This window comes from Limanda limanda, chromosome 9 (genome assembly GCF_963576545.1).
Source record: "Limanda limanda chromosome 9, fLimLim1.1, whole genome shotgun sequence".
In the NCBI taxonomy this organism is placed as follows: Eukaryota; Metazoa; Chordata; class Actinopteri; order Pleuronectiformes; family Pleuronectidae; genus Limanda; species Limanda limanda.
Window position 1 is genome coordinate 21651517 of NC_083644.1, and position 21077 is coordinate 21672593.

Consider the following 21077-nt stretch of genomic DNA (forward strand, 5'->3'; position numbering starts at 1 on the left):
TGATGAGCGAGTGGAGGCAGACATGTGAGCGCGCATTTTCAATTTTCAATACATTCTCCAAACTGGCTCGTTACTTGAGCAGCGGAGGTTGGCGTCGCACGCCTCTACCGACGGCGCACCTCTCTCTCTCTCTCTCTCTCTCTCTCACTCGCTGCCCCCTCCCTCCTGAGATGTGCAGGTCCCGGTGGCGTGTTTGCCGTCGGGGGGGGGGCAGCGCGAGAGGTTGGTCTATCCCTCCGCAGGTTCACCTTCAGAAATCTTGTTACGACTTTTACTTCCTCTAGAATAGGATAAGAGATAGTGTCTTATTTTGTGTGCCTATAGTATAGTGGTTATACTGTGGTTTATTAATGTTCTTGGGCAGACACAAGAGGCACTTGTTTATAGTTAAATAGAAGTTCAGATGCACTGGTCCATTACTATTTGAACCTCAGCATCTAGGGTTCAAAATTGGTAAAATTATACATTATATGCATATTGTTGTTGTAATTTTTCAGTCAGTTGAGATAAATCTTGAGGAGAAACATTTTGGGTTGTTTTGTGTCTGTATAGACCTACTATAAAAAGCAATTTGCATTTTTAATTTTAGTTCTTGTACTTTTGATACTTAAGTACATTTCAACACCAGATACTTTTGATACTTAAGTACTTTTAATATGAGCTACTTTAAATTGACGTAACTTATGTCTTCTAAATGTCTTAATGGCAGATGTGCTCGGCTAATTATGTGGGCCGGTCTGAGCCAAAAAATGCCCGGGCCGTTTTGTTCTCCCAGTCCAGCCCTGTTGGTAATGTATTCCAATAGTCATACGATCAATCATCTGCAATACGGCAATTGATTAAAGTTATTTTCATGCAAAATTGCAAAAAGAAAATTCCATATCCATAATGTGAATAAAAAGTATCTGCTTTTTATAAAGTCGCAACTTTAATATTTTTTAAGTAAAAGTGTTTGTTTAAAAAACCAAGACATTAGAAAATGTCTTTTTTTCTTTTGTTTAATGTCTTTTTTTAATTAACCAAGAACTAATCATATTAATCCAAAGCATTTCCAGTCATCTCACAGGTTAAATTTACTGCTCAGGTTGTCATTACCATAATGACACTTTTTTGTAGGCTCGAAGGAATGTCAACATTTTTTGATCACATGATTGTATTTTTTTTACGAGTGGAGAAACCTTTCCCTCATGCCACAGACAGACACACTCACACCAGCTTAATAAATCGTTATTGACCCCACTAATCCCAGGCTAATTATCCCATATCAGCCTGAATGATCCTGATGTAAATCACAGGCTTATCACAATAACAAGCCCACGTCTCATCCCAGTGATTTGTTTGTCTTTACACCCTGTTAGAGAAACACTGCAGAGACTCCTGCTGGCCCTCTGTCCTCCATTCAACCCTGCTGAAAGGCTCGAAACAAGACCCCCCCCCCCCCCCCCAGGGGTCCTCACTGACAATTCTTTGTTGCTGCGGCCAATGTCAAGCTCTTGCTCTCCATGTGTGTGTGGTTGGATGTCAGGTGCTGGCACGACAACAAACGGCATCCAGGCATTTGGTCAGATGCTGTTTTTGTTGATGAACCCCGTCTCGTGTTTGCTTTTTTTTTTACATTATCCATCTCCAAAAAAAAAAACATAGGCGGTGGACTAGTGGCAGAAACTTGGACTATGGGCAGAAACGGTCTCTGGTTCGACTCCACAGAGAAACAACAAAAAGACGAACCTGGATTGATCTGTCCAAAAATCCAAGAGGATTCTCCCTACCCTGTCTAGTGCCCCTGAACAAGGCGCCTTACTCCCCCAACATCTGCTCCCCGGGCGCCGTACATGGCTGCCCACTGCTCTGTGTGTCCTGCACCAGATGGGTTAAAAGCAGAGGTTAAATTTCCCTCCTTGCTTGAGTGTGCTTGTGCATGTGTTTGGGACAAATAAATGTATCTTAATCTTAATCTATATGAATTCCTTCTCACAGATGGCAAAGGCATTGGTCACGTAATCCAATAGTTAATCACATCAGAGGATCACTTTGTCTGCAGCACTGTTTTCCCGATGATGTCACTCCAGATGTGGGCGTCCATGGTTTGGGAGAGATGGGGTGAGAGAGGGTGTGGATCCGCCTCGTGAGCAGAAAACACTGATTAGTTCCTCCCTAGCATGGCGCTGATGAAAGACCTTTACCACAGAAGTCTGACACAGTTTCAAAGAGGAGAAATAAAGCGTCTTTGGGAAAGCTCAATATCTTCGGTCCTTTAAACCCCTTTGAACCACTGTGGAATTAAATGCATCAGCAACCTCCGACCTCAAATCTGCAGTGAGAGGTGACAGTCAACCCTCCAGCTTATCAAGGAACAAAAGCAGATTAGATAATTATAGTTTTGCTGCGTGTTTAAATCACATTTAAATGTATTTCATTAGCTGGAAAAACTGCAGGAACAAAAACAAAACAATGGGCGTGTCAGGAGATTTTTTTAACAACCGCTGCATGAATATTGTTTTTATGTTGAATTCCAGGTGTAACGTGCAACAGAGAAAGTAATAAAAAGTCGGCCTGGATCACAGCCATGGGCCTGGCAGGAGGGCCGCTTTCATCAACGTTGGGGCTCTTCACACCGATTTGGAGCTCATCAGTCAGGGTGACTCCAGCTGTTGGCCTGTAGATTTATACCACAGGACACAGTGTTCAGGGGGCAGACACAGAATGAGTGATTACAGGCGAGCACCCGCTTGAGAGAGTATGTGTGTTAATGTGCACTCCTCTTAACCATAAACACGCCATCTTCCCCCAACGTGATAGCCATGGAAAAACGAATCAGGGCCTGTCCTTCAAGAAGAACGGCACCCGGCCTTTACGTTCTAAGATGGCAGGCAGGAGAGTCAGTATGAAGAGTGTATATATGATTCCTTTCTATATTTAGTAGTGGCGGGGACTGATTCACCTCTCATTGCCCGGCCGCGGCAGCTGACTTGCTTGCATAAACAGATGTACATAACTGAGACATGTCTGGTTCATTGGATCTGGGCGCTTCTATATGCTCAAATGCAGTATATTAGTATTCCACTGTAGCTAACAGCACTGTTAAACGGTGGTGCGTGACAGATCCGGTTCAGTTAACGCAAGTGTTGAACAGAAGGGGTTTTGTGCTGGCTTTGCTGAGATAAACCTTCATGCAGGAGCAATGGGTGTGAAGTTCTGACGCCATCCGTGTCCCCATCAAGACGTTTGCACATGTCGTGTGTTGATCCATAATCTATTGAATGTTGCCTTTGCCATGTAAGTTGATCTGGGGAGCAGAAGGCTACACGGGGTATATTTAGGGTTGATTATCACCTCCTCCTCGCTGACCTGCCTCGACTGCTGCAAAACAAGCACTCCTCTTAGACAGCTTTATATACATTTGTGAAATATGTGGCCCCTTCTTTAATAGGCTAAAAGACCATGATTATATTTTGGAGCAAAGGGGTGGAAGGCGACGTTCTGCTCTCCAGTTCTCTCTCTGATAACAAGTGGCGTTCGAAAGAGCATATCAGATTAACTCAGTTTCACGTCTGCGTGAGTCGTCTGGCCACTAGAGCGGGGTCATCAAGATGAGAAGCCACATGGTGTCTGATTTACAGAGAGATGCTGAGTTGACACAAGGGTTAGGGTTAATCAAAGTAAAATATTTTCCTGTGTGAACTTGAGGTTATATGAGACAAATGTCAACATCGGGGCAGATAATGAGCAAAAACTTTAAGAAAGCACACAGATCAGCACTAAATCTGTGTAATCATTTACTCGGTCAGACGTGGGACGGTGTCAAAAGAAAATAAAACCTGCGCAAGTCAAGATAAATAGCCTGGCAGAATAGCCATAGATAAAAAGTGTCATTTCATAGTGTAATCTAAGATTATGCCGAGGTTGTCATCCGAAGTCGTAATTATTTGATTGATTGTCGAGATGATTGAACGCTTTGAAAATCCCCATCACGTAGCCAACGGCGTCATGTTGCAGACAGCATGCAAAAGAAAATCTCATTAGTTGTTTATGTCCTGTGGCTTTGCAAACAGACTACATGTTACATTAGTGAAGCACACGAGAACCTTGTGTGACCAAGTGTTGTGTCGGAGATCTCAGCCAAGGGGTCCCTGGTGAGCTCAAGGGGGGAAGTTGGCAGGGAGGTGAGGAAACAGGTGATGAGGGAAAGGTGTGAGGAGGTGGAGGAAGGAGAGAGGGAGGGAAAGCATTTATGTAAACACGTCCTGTAAGGTGACCTGGGGCCGTGGAAGGGCCAGGTGGACAGGAATGTGCTGTTGTGTGTGGATGGGATCCTCCCTTGAGCGCCCCGGCCTGCCCACCGTCACCCCACACTAGCGGGCTATTTATATTGCACTGTGGGAAAATGACGGGCCGAGCTGTGTCATCTGGGTTCTGCATGGTTTATAATGCCCTACCATAACCCCTACACACACACACACACACACACACAAAAACACACACACAGACACACATACATGCATGACACCAACAGGGTTCCAAACTCCCTTAGTCACAAACAACTCCAGGATAAACTACAGTGTGAAAATGACGAGGAAACAGTTTTGGGACACTTTGATCTTAACATGAACATATGCACTCACGGACACACACGGGGGGCATTAATCATATGTGCAGAATTGTCATCTGTGGAAGGAAACGTTCCTCTGTCCTCTTAAACTGTCCCTCTGGCATGAACATGGAATAATGTCGGCTGCAGGAGGCAAATACTAAGAAATAAAACAAAAGAAGAAGGTGTGAATTTTGAAACACGTGTAAGCATGCAAACATGAAGCAGATGTATAGAACTGTCCCTCTGAGATGAACCTTGAGTATTGTCTGCTGCATGGGCAAATAGGGAAAGTAACAAAAATGAAAAAATAAATTATTCTATATTTAAATAGCACTATTCAAGTCTTGGTGACCACTTAAAGCGCTTTGCAGTAGAGCTTTTTGCAGTTTTTTTCACCCGTCCACACACACATTCATACAGTGCATCCAACCTAACCTCTGAACGAATAAGCCAGTCAGCTCCCACCCAAAGGTCGTCTGAATCTTTCTCCCATACATTAACAGACACAGGGATGCACATTTTAGCACAGACGTCTGCACACACTTGTGCACGCACCAGCGCCAAAAAATAAACATGCAAAAATACTGACACGTACATTTGGGACCCTCTTCCATCATGCCCAGGGGTCCCTGAGGCCCGGGGGTGCAGGAGGTCAAACTAATCCTCCACAGTCCATGATGTTTACCACGCAGGCGGGTTGAGAACACAAGGGACTGGAGGGAGAGGAGAACTGATAGTAAAACAGGAATAGAACATAATGTTTAGGTGGAGGCTACGATTCATTCGGTTTTATTCTGTCATGAAATAATATATAAACACACCAAATAAGGATTCTACACAAATCACAGATGGATTCATCACAGTATAAAACATGGCAAATGCAAGGACAAAATTAAGTTATTTGATAGAAGGAAACAAGCTGTAACACTACCATATAATATGTAAAACTGACTTATGACGCAGAATAAAAGCACTGAGGGTTAACGTGACTTACTTCCATCGTTTCACAGAAGCATCTAATTACATTCTGAGTATTTGATATCAACATCATCAACATGAGTCATTTTTTATGCATTTTCTTCATCCTCATTCCTCAAGTCGTAACGTGTGCGGGCCGTGTTTCTCTGCGTGTTTGCGTGTTTAACTCACATGCTGAAAGTTATAGAGTGTAAAGTGAGTGTGCTCGGGCGTATCTTTCCAGGGTTACGTGTATCATAAATTCACAAGCCGCCAAAAGACAGGCATGGCTGGAATTCACACTTCAGCCCTCACTTTCTCACAGGCTCCGTGCAGCATTGTGTGTGTGTGTGTGTGTGTGTGTGTGTGTTTGTGTGTGTGGGTGTGCGTGTGTGCGTGTGTGTGTGTGTGTGTGTGTATGTGTTTGTGTGTCAGACACTATGAATAAATCAACAATGCTATCTGTTCGAAGAAATGTAGAAACAAATGAAGACACTGGGCACTGGCTCACGGCTGTGAACACAGCATTTCTTTACTATTGTGACATTTATGTGTGTGAATGTCTGTTGTTGCTCCTCTCTGTTGCTGACCCTCACCTTTCTCTCTTCCCACTCTATATCCTGTTTTTGCTTAGGGCATATTCTTACACATCTGAAGGGCACTTCTAGAACACAGCACAAGATGTGGGTAAATATGTGGTGCTGGGAAAAAAAGGTAATTTATTGCAAGGGTTTTTATTACAGAGTTAAAGGTCTGCTCTTTTTTTTAAATACACTCAACATTATGGCAGTAAGGTGTGAGGGGTCATCATTGGACAGTGATAAAGAATACACAGAGTGCAGAGCAGGTCTTGGTCTGTGGAACCGACTCTGTGCCCCTGTGAGAAGTTCCCTGTTCCCAGGACCCGGTGTGTACGTTCGGGGGGCAATAACTCATCAGGTCCCTTGACTTCCTCTTTCGGCCTTCTGCGTTTTATGGCCCTCTCCGCTGCCATACAGCTGCTGTCTCCACAGCTTCCCTGTTGTCTGATTGGAGGAGACGGGAGTTTGAGGGAAGAGGATGAAAGAGGAAGAGACCAGGAAGCAGCTGGGATGAGGTGGGAAGCTGCTGTGATATGGGATGGAGCGAGTTTTTATCATAGTAATTACAGATTCCCTGGTGGTCCATATCTCTCTGCATCTTCCCACAACGCGTGTGAAGTGTGGCCTACAGTGGGAACAGGGTGTTCCAGCCAAGTTACCATTTATTTGTTTATTTATTTGTTACTTTGTAATTGTATAATTTATTTCTGAATGGAATTTTACTTTTAACCCTTTGATACACAACATGGGTCAAAAGTGACCTGATGGAGTTTTAGTTGTAAATATCTTTGCAATAAATGTATTTCATCATTCAGAATTCCAGGAATTCCTCAATTAACTTGTTTTTGATCATTACACATTCTTATTTTTATTTGTCCTTATTTGCTTTTTTAATAAAAAACATTTTTGTATCACTACCCTTCTAAGACACAACATGGGTCAAAAATGACCCGTATTCATTTCACATGGGAAAGATAAATATGTCCAATATTATTAGCTAGCTGTTAACATATTCTCTTTTAGCTAGCTAATGTTAGCTTATGTAAGCTAGGTAAATTCTAGCTAACGATAGCTAGGTCAACATGATTTAGTTCTGACAAGTAGTTTTGACAAGTGTGGCATGTGAAAAGTTGTCCACATTAAACATGTTCCTAACTACAAACATTTACAAATCAAAGGTTCCTATCAAATTCACACTTGCATACATGGGTCATTTTTGACCCATGTGTGTAAACGTGATGAGGTAATACAAAAACTATTTTAGTTAAAAAATTAAGACAGACAAAATGAAAATAATGATTTGTGGTAATCAAAAACAAGATATTTTAATGAATACTTTGACATATTAAATGATTATGAATAGATTTTAAAAGATATAGCAAAGAAGCACAGCCATGCATGAAATAACATGTGAAATGAATACGGGTCATTTTTGATCCATTGAAGGGTAGTGATACAAAAATGTTTTTTATTAAAAAAGTAGAAATTTATTGCAAAGATATTTACAATTTAAACTCCATCGGGTCATTTTTGACCCATGTGTGTAAACTTCATTTAAAAATACAAAAACTATTTTAGTTCATAAATTATGAAAGATAAAATGAAAATAATGAAATTTGGTAATCAAAAACAAGATATTTAATGAATACTTTGAATATTAAATGATGAAATAATTAAATTTCCAAAAATATAGCAAAGAAACACTCAGCCGTGCATGAAATAACATTGTAAGTCAATACGGGTCATTTTTGACCCATGTTGTGCCTTAGAGGGGGTTTGCATAGCTTGTGTATCAAAGGGTTAAAACCATACTCTTTAAAATCTATTTCTTTACTGCTGCCTACTAGGAGTTTACAGTAAATTATAATTGCACCATGGTAATAACAAGTTCCCTTTACACAGTACAAACCACTCTAGAGTAATGTCAGTCTGTCCATTACTTTGAAAAATCTTGAAAGTCATTTGATATAAATGTTCTTGTTTCCCTTGAATTATAATAATTTTGTTTATATCCTGGTGGTTTCATATTGTGCAATCTGCAATTCAACATTTTTGCTCAATGCACTCAGCCAATCATGAGTCAGCCTCTATCACAACCTTTCACCGCATTTTTATGGCCTCACATAACTAAATATAACCAAACCAAAAACTGAACACATGGACAAACATCAGAGGGATAAGAACTACCAGAAATGAAAGAAACCAACTTTTGAGTTTGGCTCACGTCCCATCCACTAACATGGAGGAGGTGGGTTTATAACCTGTATTGCAGCCGGCCAGGTTGCGATCAAGGCGACTTTGGCTTCACTTTGGAAGAGCCGTCAAGTTGTCCATCTTTAAACACTGTGGGTAAACACAACCCAACAGAGGAGCCGCCGTCCAGTCTCTTTTTGTGTTTGGTTACCTAATGAAACAAGTCAGATGGGTTGTTGTTCAAAAGTCAATACTCTTCAGTTCTGCATGTTCTATGAACATCACATTGTGCAACCAATAACACAATTGAGATGGTTCGGGGATAAAAACAAGTTGGGTGGAATTTAACTGTGATCTCACCCAAACCCAGTGTTTATTAGGATGTTGTGTAAAATAGTCTGGGGGATTTTCCCCTCCTGTTTTGACAGCGCCAGAGGTTGAGGTCTGCTCCCCCTCCAGGGAATAGATGGAGTTGTGAGTGCGCAGCAGGGCATCCGCCTCTAACATCTTCAGTGTGACCTTCCATTAATAATATCATGTCTGTGAGCTTCAGTGGGCCCGGGGCACACAGGGCAAGAATGAATTAGTTTTTGCAGCTGAGCGTGCAATCTGTCTGCAAGTCTGTTTCCCCTCAGGTGCTGAAGCGGGTCGGCCCGAAACACAACTGCTGCTCTCTCACTGCGTCTGGAACCGCACGCTCGACTGTTCCAGTGACTTTGAGACAAAGCGGCTGCAGATCAAGGTTGAGGTCACGTTGTTTGAATGTCCTGTTTCTTTAAGATTGCACAAGTCTCAGGAGGAGTCTAGATGTGGGTGGACGGTCTTGTTGTTTTGCGTCTGTGTCTTTGACAGGAAATTTAATCAAGATAGGGTAATGTGAGTTGGCAGAATGACACATCACAGGTTTTGGTTTTGAAAATAGATACAGTACATGTGTCAAAGGCACTACTCTACCAGTGTCAGATTATGTGTAAGTGTGTGTGTGTGTGTGTGTGTGTGTGTGTGTGTGTGTGTGTGTGTGTGTGTGTGTGTGTGTGTGTGTGTGTGTGTGTGTGTGTGTGTGTGTGTGTGTGTGTGTGTGTGTGTGTGTGTGTGTGTTTAAATGAGTCTATGTGTGTTTAGTACATGCGCCATGTTCCTGACCCCTGATCACATAAAGTATTTTAATCCAATCAGCTTCGTTTTCACATGACTGTCACACACTCGCTGCTGCTATGGCAACCCCGCAGAGGAAGGAGAGAAAGTGCTGGAGCGCGAGAGAGGGGTTCGTTGTCCTCTCTTTAATCACTGTGACATTTGCACACATACAAACACGAACACACACAACTCACACATAACCCGCATGGATTCTATACTTATATGTAGGTGACATACTATCTTCATATTTAAAGAAATAAGTGTATATTTCTAAATTTACAAAAACACAATCCCTCTAATGTTAAGACTTGAGAATATGTGGCAGAGATAGAAAAGTCAAAAAGTCAAGGAAAAGGATGAGAAGTCACAACTAAAATTAGGTTTAAATATCAATTGTAATAAAAGCATGAGAAATACACAACTGGTAAGTCAAATGTTTGTAAGTTTTGTCTAGAAAGTCAAGAATTCAGAGATACTTCAAAATTTCCATGGTCAGCATTGTCAAACAGATGTAAAGAATTTAGCCCTGAAATTAAATTCTAAATTAGAGATATATGCATTTTACTACAATCACAGATTTTTACCTTGGCCAGGAATCCATGTTCTTTAACATTGCATTTTTGAGATTTTCACAGGAAGAAATTCCCATCGAATAATTCTCAGATCTGGATAATAAAATCTGACATATGATGGATATTAATGCATATTTGAAAACTGGTACGGCTTGAGGGGACAGCTGGGGTATGTGCTCTACTTAGTTCTATTCTAGCTTATAGCAGAATTGAAAATGATAGCTTTCTCTGGGAAAAAGCGGTTTTAAATAAAAGAGAATGTTGACAAGATAATTTCTATAGAAATGCTGCAGATTTTCCAGATAAATGGGTCACAGCTGCAAATATGTGCACAGACCAGATTATGAAAGAGAGTTAACTCTTATAACAACTGAGGCCAAACGCACAAATACCCACTTCCCTTAAGAGGTGAAAAGGTTAGGCTTTGCCCTGTGGTTGGTTCGTGACGTGCCATCCTCTGCTGCGTCTCTGGGGTTTTTTGTCTGTCACATTTCCTGTTCTGCTTCAAGTTGAAGTGTCAGGCTGCTGCTGTTTCTGCTTACAGGGCTCGTCATTCTTACGTTTACTGAATGTGCTAGAAACCTGCATCAGCAACACTATGTTTTTTTCTACCTTTGGTTTTGAGCTCAGTTAACAGGAGGTCACCGTCAGCAGCTGAAGTTTCTCGGTAGGGAGAGTCTGAGCCTCACTTTTCAGCAGTGTGCACAGCATGCCATCTCCTGGTCATTAATGGTACAAATATACACAAACGCTATTAAAATAAAGTATTACAAGTATTTTTAAATCAATGTTTATATAATATTAATATATATTTCTGTATTTATTCAGTGATAATACAAAAACAGTTGTGCTTCTGAAAAAGGAGTAAATATATGGAATAATTATAATTATGAATAAAAAATGTGTAGCTCACTTTTCATGTTTAAAAACAAAGACAAAACAGAATGTTTGTAGTAAAGGAGTTTTTTTATCCATTAGTTTCTTTCAGATTGATTTAATTGATTTTAGGGCTTATTGGGATGCCATTCACATTCTTCTGGGTAAAAAAGGTAGGCATGATAAACATTTTCTTTTCTCGTCTATTTAAAAAAAAACAACCTTCGATTAAAATATGTTTTGTGGACTGAAATAAACTAACCTAAAACATTTGTTCTTGCAGTAACACAAACAGGTTGTGGTGCTTTTCACTGAAGTGTAAAACTGTATGTCTGAAATAATTAAATTCATCAGAATTATATAATCACAATTACCCAGAAGAGCTCTTTAAACCACTAAGCGTTGTTATCACAATCTGGGGTTGACTGAAAGTTTAAATTCTAATTATTTGGCACCATTTCGCATTAATATATCTTTTTTCTTGGAATATTTTTGCATAATATGTTACAAGTGATCACTTAGAAAGTCATTGGAAAATATTAAGCTAAGTCTCCATTATATTGTTATATCGTTTATTTAATTATATTATCCTAAGTATTTAATAACACTTTAATTCAAACACCATAACTATCTTTTCTTGTCTGCTGTGCGAACACACACAAACACATGCAAACACATACAACTGCTCAACTCTTATTACACTCCTATTATGTTATTAGGGCCCGAGCACTGACAGACAGTTAGGCCCTATTGAAATCGTAAGGATTATTTCTTTTTTTTTTCAGGCAAATTAATTGGCCTTTTGTAATTGTACTTTTTTTTTAAAAATTTAATTTACTATATATTTTATTAATCACCTCCTGCGCAGAAGCTAACTGCGCAGGATTAATTTAATATAATTTTTTAGGGCCTGAGCAATGACAGACAGTGGGGCCCTATTGAAATTGTAAGGATTTTTATTATTATTATTGTATATTATAAATTATTCTTACCAAAATTTGCAGAAAATTAGTTGTATTTCTTTTATATTTCCTTTTATTTTAATTACAATCATTTTGTATCCTTTGTCCTGTCTGTATCTACTATAATTGTCTTTTTTGGCATATATTTTCTATATACAAGTCTTCCACTGATTGACAAATTATGTTATATACCTGTATAATGAATCCACACTCAAATAACCTTGTGTTTCAATAAATAAATAATCTATGCATTTCAAGTTTGAGAAGAGGATCACATCAACTGGTGGCAATTCTTCCTGATTGTATACGACAGTCAACAATGAGAATCTTGTACAACTTTCAAATCACTTAAACTCAAGTTCATCTAACAAATGATTTTATTTGTGGATAACAGACATAACAGAAAAAAGTGACGCTGTCCGTTCCAGCAGAGAGGAAACAGCCTGAAACCCCTTTAAAATGAAGTGGAGAGACTTGTGTAAACTTCATACGAAATAAAAGGACCCAACCAGACAGCAAATACATTTTCCTTTTTTATGTCTGGTTACAGAAAGGTGCTGATCGACAGTCACGATGTAAGGGGAGCGTAAAGGGGGTGTGGTCACATACGGTGGACACAGGGTTCAGGGTGATCTGGTTAGGGACTCTGTGAATATGACTGGATACGGGCAGGTGGGGGCTGAATGTTATATTAAACTCTTTACAAAGAGCAAAACCTCCACAGGATTATCTTTGGGTCCCTCTTTGTCCATACGAGACAGGCATCTTAATGATCCACGGTGACACACACACACTAAACCATCATCTCCACCTACTTTATCCTTCTTTCTTTCTTTTTTTTTTATCAATCAACTTACAAGGGAAGCCCGGAATATACATTTGTGCTGATTTAATCTTAAATGACCCTCCCCTGCTAACCAAATAACTCCTCTCACTTTACAAATAAACATAATACATCACTCTCCTCCTTTTCTTAGGAACATAATTACCTTTCCCCCCACTAACAATGTTCGTCCAATCCTTATAGACACAAGTGAAATAGCTTTTGCAAGGCTTATACAGCATTTCTAAATAAGTCTATTTAACTTTTTGTATGTTGTCACTGGGCCTATTAAATTAGAGGATTTTGATTTTCAAATATCTGTAGCTAAAGCACATACTATATGTTATAGTATATATATTACTACTACCATTTGTTTTGCTCAGGATAAAACAATGTGGGTTGTTGATTTCTCTTCACTATTATTGTGCAGTGTACATGGTTTAATCAGTCACTCCTGGTACAGTACAGCTTTGGAATCTCACAAAACAATTTCCTTCGTTCCTGCATACAAACTCAATATAATTATTAATAATACAACTATGTATTATGAGATTATGTATATTCAGGTAACGCATCCATGGACATGCGAGAAGAGAATGGATGAGGGTAGGTCTGTAAAGTCTTATTAAGAGCAGGGATCCTGTTTTTAGGCAAAGGCGACGGCTTTTCTTTGCGTCTGGAGAAACTTCAACACTTCCTTCCTCTTTTTTTTCTTTTTCTTTCTCTCTCTCAGAGCCACCAGAAGCGTACATAGACGATGAGCATGATGAAAAAGACACCACCGGCCGCCAGCTTGGCATAGGTGGAGCGGGTGTTCAGATACTTGGCGTCGCTCCTGTACTTCTTCGACACGGAGGACAGGTTGCTGGCCTTGGAGTCGAGGGCTGCGTGGAGGAGAAAGCGGGGGAAAGGGATGAGGAGGCAAAAACAAAAGAGGAAAGACAAGAGTGAGAGAGGAAGGAGGGAGAGACACAGATAAGAACGAATAAAGAAACATACAAGCTTTCGGTTTCCAGTGTGAGAACAAACACGATGCGTCAGTTTAAGCCGAAGGGAAAACTCACCAGAGAGAGCTTCTCCTCTCTGCAGCACCTCCTCTATGTTCGCCACCATGATCCGCTGGACGTCCTGGAGCTCTGTGTTGATGTTGCCCAGATTCCTTCTCGCTCGACTGTCAATGTACGACTTCTTGGTTTTTTGGATGTACGTGTCTGATGAGGGAGAGCAGTTGAGGGCAATGAAATATGGTTTCTAATAACATCCAGTGCGACATTAGTTGTTTAACAGGGCCCCCTTCCACTAGTCATAAAACCAACTAACATAATAATAATGACAATAATTTAAATGGTTATAATGCCTTTCAAGGGACACAAGGATTGTTTACATGTTTAAGGACACACAGTATTGAAGGTGACAGCGACACAAATAAGAGCAGATTATTTGGCCTTTGTCTGCAATGGGGAATGGGGAATGGATACAATCAGCATTCACTCCCCGGGCAAATGACTCTGCAGAAGACAGGTTTTTCTGATCAGCAATGATGGAAACAAGACACCATGCAGAGTGCACTTAGTGGCAAGAGAGTGAGGTGAGGGTTTCTCTTTTCAATGCTTTTGTGCCTGACTCACCGTTGGGGGAAAAACTACTTTAGCAGATTAAACCTGATTTAAAATACCTGCTTATACCTGCTAATTTTTGTGTAAAACAGGTTCAACTGTCGACTTAGTTCAACTTTAACGGTGGAACGTTAGATCTGTATGTCTGCATGTCTGAGAATCTTCTTCTTCTCTGATAAGTGTATGTAGTGACATAATGACCACAGAACCACTTAATGCAGAGGGAGAGTTGCTTGTTACGATTTCCGGTGTTGTAAGGGATCATCAGGGGATTATGATGATTAACAGAATGCTGAAAGTATAAATGTATTTTTTTGCAGTTGGGACATAAAACTGGCCTCGAGTCTCTGCAGTCATTTGACCAGACGTTGAAATAAAAGTGATGCAGTGGTGAGCCAGAGAATTTTTGCCCATAGCAACAAGCAAAAAGTAGCAGAGAATCTGAATCTCCAGCACGTCTCGGTTGTGGAAATGTATCGTGGTAATGTTATTCCCAGGTTTTGAGGAAGAAAGCATTGAATAAAAAAGATGGTAGCTCTGGTTCTGCTGCATCAATTTTAATGCTTTATTTTAAATTGTCCATTGTGACAATAATAACGTAATAAAGGTAACTATAGTGTGATGCTTAATCAGCGGCGTTCTCTTTTTAGCAGGTCAGTCATACACTACATATTTTTTCCTTAATGGTGATATAATATTTACAGTTTCCTGAGATGAAAATACTGCACAGTGTGCTTGCAAGATTTGAAATACATGTTTGTGCACAGGAAAAGACAAAGAGGTTTGAGGATAGTCTTGACTGTTGATTTGTTTTACCCTAACACAAAATGTATGCAACTATACCTATTTTGCCCCATGTTAGCTGACCCAAGGTTATTTGAATCAAACAAGAAGTAGATATCTAAAGGATGACAGATATGGTATTGATTTGACACCAGCAATGTGACCAAAAGTGCAACATACATCATTTTTGTTCTTACCAAATTCGATGAAGGAGTAGGGCCGGGATACTGTGGGAACCTTCTTTCCATGCTGCTCATGAAACTCTGCCTGCAGGTCTTCTATGTAAGCAAAGGCCAGCTTCTTGGGGAAACTGGCTTCACAAAGCACAAGGTAGACAACTCCCTTCTCTATAAAATAGCTGCAGGAAGGAACGAAGTAGAAACACACACACAAGGTGCCATTTGTCAGCTTGGATCTAAACTGTGAAAGAACAACTTCTAAACTATCTAGAAACCATTGAGGTGTGTTGTTTGGATTTATTTTTCTGAACATATCCTCCTCTTTTCCTACGACTTCATACTCACTGAAATGCCATGGCACCAGCCTCTAAAGTGCAGCGTGTGGGACTCTGGTCATTGAGCTTCCTGAAGAGCTGCTTAGCTTGACTCTGATACTGCTGGAGGTCCCGACCCATCTAGACGGAGAAAAAGAGCGATGACAGTCACCACACATTTCACTCACATCTCACACAGAAAATAAAAAGGGCAAGAAAACAACTTTTGTTAGCCTCGATGGGCAGGTAGAGTTACAAGGAACTAAAATGTGGTAACCAAACAGACAATAATCATTCTATTTTACATGAAAGTGTCACTTTCTTGCCCTGTAATGTGTTGAAAATAAATACTGGGTAAAGACTAATTGGTGTGATGCTACATCTGAGACTGAAGGCAAATCAAACAGCCACTCCAACTTATGGTATAAACTTCATATTCAGCATTTATCTTGGGTATGGGTACATTTTTGGCTGTCATCCCCTCCACCGAATAACAGATTCTTCCCTGCAACATTTGTAGCATCACACAAAAACGTAAGAAGTTGAAGCACAAAGCAGAGAAACTACAAACCTTTTCACTTCCCTTTTTGAAAGCAAAAAAAGAGAGTGAGGGGAAAAAGGTTAGACTTTTGAAAAGTCATGCTCAATATTTACCAATAATGGTCAATAAAAACATTGGAACAAGTTACAAATGGCATCCATTTGAACATTTTACATGTTTCCATGTTAAAACATTAATCTGTGTCTTGTGTGACCTCAGAGTTATGAAAGTCCAACACTTAACCCTTGCAGCCCCATTGTTTGTGTGCAAAAGCTACAGCCAGCATCTCATTTGATGTGTCTTAAAAAGTCCTTATCACAAGAACCATAAAATCACAAAGGATAAATATATATATAAATTCAATAAAGGACCATTATGTAGGATTTAGTGTCATCTAGCGGAGAGATCGTGTATTGCAATGGGTCTGTGATTGGCTACATTTGGCTAATCAATGAATCAATAAATCTAACTTTGTAAAGCATATTCGTGCAACACTAAATCAGCCGATTTATTGGTGATCTAATAGAGATAGTATCAATAGAAGTAAATACAATACAAGAACAAAAACAAATGTGAATTAAAGCAGTTGTATATGTTCAACCTAAGAAACATCTCAATAGATCAATGCACCTGAAACCTGGAGATCATCCTTAGTGGCCTTCTGTGTTTTGGCCTCAATCTATTGAACGTCTCTCAATGTGGACTGAAGGATTATCTGTAATTTTGAAGACTTGAATCTAACCGAGTATAGACTCAGCGAGAATGTCCACCTGAGCTGTAAGATGCTGAGAGGGTTTGGATCAGCAGTGGAACCCGGGATCTCTGAGGAGTGACTCAGTGTAAACAGAAGTCAGGCTCTGTGTGCAGACAGGCCTCCTCCACTTGTCACCTCCACTCAGGGATCCCATTAAAGTTTCATACAGCAGCCCCTGGTCGAGAGCTGGAGTCCACATCTGGAGTCCCCCCCACCCCAGCTGCGCACTGTTAGCTAACGTGTCACTGGAGCATTTGCACACAAGTCGTGAGGCGTTTCACAGCTGGAGCCTGAACCCTGACACAGAACAACAGCGGACGGGGATCGAACCTGCTCGTCCTCCTGCATGGAGGCGGCCAGCGGCAGGCCGTCCGCCAGCCGGGCGATCATCGTCAGCAGAACCATGTCTCCGCCGTGCTCTGGTGTCTCTCCGCCGGCCGGGGGGAGGGCTGCAGGTGCCTGTCTGGACCCGGAGCTGACGAGCTGGAAACTGACAACAGCGCAGGACTGACGCGCTGAGCTGGCCGGAAACGCTAGAGCTTTTGCTGTGCCACCGCCGAAGGCTTCCGGGCTGCTGTCAGACGGAACCAAAAGCGACCACAAATTGAATTCCGTCTCAGCTGTGTGTTTCTGTAGTGACGATGATTTTCCTAAATCTTTAATCTTCTTCGTTAGTTTTTTCCACCCATCGTGGTTACTCGTCATCATTTTCAAGTAGAGTCAATTTTATTTATATAGCACATTACATATGACAAGCAGAGACGCATTTGTCTTCTAGATAATAAGCAAAAATAAACTACAAACACATTAGACGACTGAACACAAGACATGACATTTATGACATATAAATGAAGATGTAAATCAATTAATTAATAAATAAAAGGGAATCAAAACATATGACATGAAAATGAACAAATATTTTCAAATGCTAACTAATTTCAAATAAATGAAAGAGAATAAAAGCAAATAAAGTAAGAGATAAAAACAAATTAGACAAAACAGAAGGTACAAAAAATATTTTAAAAAAAAAACTTCTTGAAAAGCCAGTCTGTGCTTTCACTGTTAAAAAATTTAGCCAAGCTGATCTGAGTCGTTACACAAGCCATCCTCCATTCTCTTCTTATTACAGAGAGCTGTGTCACTATTGCGCCACGAAACAATGTTTGTCCTTTGCACTGTGGAGCAACCAAAGACCAAGATGAGCCAGTGAGTTAATCTGATAGTGATAGCTCTGACTTGCCGGCATTGGGGGGCAGCAGTGTTACCACCGAGGCAACAGGGAGCAGCATTGTTCCAATTGAAGCAGTGCAGTGAACTGAAAATGGGAATGTGGAATTTAAGACTTACCTGCATCATACATGTAAATTATTACATACAAAATAGATTTTTTTTATCTCATGAGAGTAAAGATCAAGTCAAGGCGTCACCCAGGATTTATCATAAAGTTCTTCTATGGTACACTGATGACAGACTTTGTACATTGGCACTCAATAGAGCGCGACCTTCGCAGAGGCCCAACAGTCCCCTTCAATTCAACGAAGCTGCACGATATTACACTCACTCGTAGATATCAGCCCTGTAAATGCATGATTTTTTCTTACATTTACATCCATGGTTAACCGATGAAAATGTACAAAAAATGCCCAAACTTGCTATGTTAAAGAGTGTCAAGATCTAAACCAGAATGTTAGTGTGTTCTTCCATACCCTGACCACATTCTACCCCACCAAGACCACATTCTTCCTTTAAGTTTCATGGTATTCTGTCTAGTCGAAACTAAATGACAGCGGAAAAGGACATTACTTGTCTGCCGGAGGTGCAGCAGAGTTTACAGGTACAAATTCCAATCTGAATCAACTCAGGATGGAAAGAGGAATTTGCCAACTCCTCCCAACACACCCACACACACCCACATAAACAACTGGGCAGTGTCCTTTCAACCATCGTGTACATCTAGTACACTGAAGACTGCAGAAACCCAACCAGGAAGACATATTCTGAAGTTTGCAGATGACTAGGTCCCAGTGAGCCTGTTACAGGGGAAGGACACAGCACCTGGCCCAGCGGTGGACGATGGGAAAACTTTTTTTAATTAAATGTCAGTAAAACCAAAGACGTGTAGTGATTTTAGAAGGAAGTCATATTCAGCAATTCAACCTGCTATCAATGGAGAGGTTGTGTCCAGTCATAAGTACCGTCTTGACTTCCTCCAGAAACTCAACTGGTTTGTTGTGTGCAGTAGTGTACTACACTATTTCACAACTCAATAGTAAAGTCTGTCCTCACCTTGGTTTTATCACCTGGTTTGGTAATCAATTTTGGGGACAAGTTGGAACACATCAATCAGGTCACCTGTAAGATTTTTGGTGTCAAGTTACCTGACCTGTTTCTCACCTATGAGAGCTACAGCTCAGGCCAGAGGCATCGTACAGTGTCCTCCACATCCTCTCTCTGCTGAAATTGAGCTTCTGCTCTCAGATTATACAGTCTAAGTCCAACAGGTTCAAAAATATTGTAGAACTCAGGACATCAAACTATTCTATTCTAATGATGACCTAGTTCATTAGACATTTCCTGTTCACTCCTGTGATGAGGATCTCAGTTTTCTGTCGTTATTTGATGTAATGATGTATTTGAATGTTTCGTTGTTGTGTCCGAGTCTATGTGCCTGTGTTTCCTGTGTTGCCTGTGTTTTGCCTGGCTGCCAAAAATTTTCCACACACACACGCACACACACACACACGCATCCTGAAACCACAGTGAAAATCTTCTTCTCCTCCTAACTCCACGGTCAGATGAGTAATGGAGGGGTTTGCAGAGAGGAGGAAAAGAAACTCCAGATGGTGGAACAGTTCACCAGACCCCCCCACGACCTCTGAGCCTTGTGACTTGTGATAATAGAGCGAGTCCGATGGTGTGTCCACAGGGAGTCACTATCACAGGCTGCAGCCCCGACACCACAGGCCCAAGCCGAGCGACCCCTGGCTGCTTAAAGGTCATGGATGCAAGTCATGTAGTGAGCTGAAGAGCAGACGTGTAAATCTCATCCCTGGATATTTGATAGAAAATCAGTTGAAGGTATCACATTTTGTTTGTGCCTGCATTATTGACCAAGTTCAATTCAATTTACATTATTTTTAATATGGGATGTGCAGTGCAAGGAATATTACAACACATTTGATTAACAAAGACATAAAACAATAATGAAAAGACTGATTTCATTTATGTTACTAAAATAAACACAAAAATATAGATAGTAATAAATTACAAAAAATACAGCTCTAACAATCACACTTGAAGTAGAGAAGTATTATTAGGAAAAAAAGCAAAAGTACTTGATGTGCAGTTAAGGGGCTCCTATGAATGAAATCATTTAACCCAAGCTTTAAAATCTCAAAATCTATTAGCCCAGGCTTTGATTAAGTATGGTTTATTTATTTTATTGTGTTAACAACATTCAACTGTTTTGGTTCTTGCCTCTGTGGGTAACGTTTTCATCAGTTGACTATTTGCGTGTCATATAATCACCATTTGGTCGGTAGTGTTCTCTGCCAGCTGTGCCCTCATGGTGATCATCACATCTTGTTTCCACTCCCTGACTGGAAACACAGCTTCCACTTGTAGCTTCATAGAAACACGGCAGCAACACAGCCACTGAAAGTGAACTGAGGACAATCACTGCAAACGCCTGAGGTAATATGTTTCTCTGATGCAAACAACTCATTGAAGAAAAAAACACCTTCAGGGTAAAGCCTAGTATGAATGCCATGCTTTGCCTCTCTGAGCACGGTTCTTTTGAATCCAAATGTACTATTATAGAAATATTGACGACTTCATAATGAAAGATGGCTTTAACTGGGGATGAGTTAACACATACACCATCAAATGAACTGGCTAATTGTGATGGGTGAAGCAGTAGCTGCGTTTCTACCCAACCCAAATCTAAACCTAACATTTACCTTTATTCATCCTTAACCTGAGCCTAAACTTAAACTTAACTTCAACCTAACTCTTTACTTAACCTTACCCTAACCTTAAACTATCCTAACCTGACTTTAACATAAATCTATACTTAACCTAGCCTAAACCTATACTTAACCTAATTCTTACCTTAACCTCTCCTAACCTTGACCCCTAACTCCCTTGTCCCTTCCCTAACCCTAATGCCCTCACACATTCAATCATAACCTAATCTTGA

General features: G+C 40.5%; 1 protein-coding gene across 1 annotated transcript; it reads right to left on the minus strand.

Moving 5' to 3' along the window:
• Positions 1–12228: 12228 nt before the first annotated feature.
• On the minus strand, positions 12229–17411 carry sec22bb (SEC22 homolog B, vesicle trafficking protein b). The gene is made up of 5 exons (XM_061077558.1): positions 17210–17411; positions 15616–15725; positions 15289–15449; positions 13757–13903; positions 12229–13576 (listed from the first exon to the last, which is right to left on the minus strand). The coding sequence occupies exons 1-5, from the start codon at positions 17282–17284 to the stop codon at positions 13422–13424; spliced, it is 648 nt and encodes a 215-aa protein (XP_060933541.1). The 5' UTR covers positions 17285–17411; the 3' UTR covers positions 12229–13421.
• Between the last annotated feature and the right edge of the window lie 3666 nt (positions 17412–21077).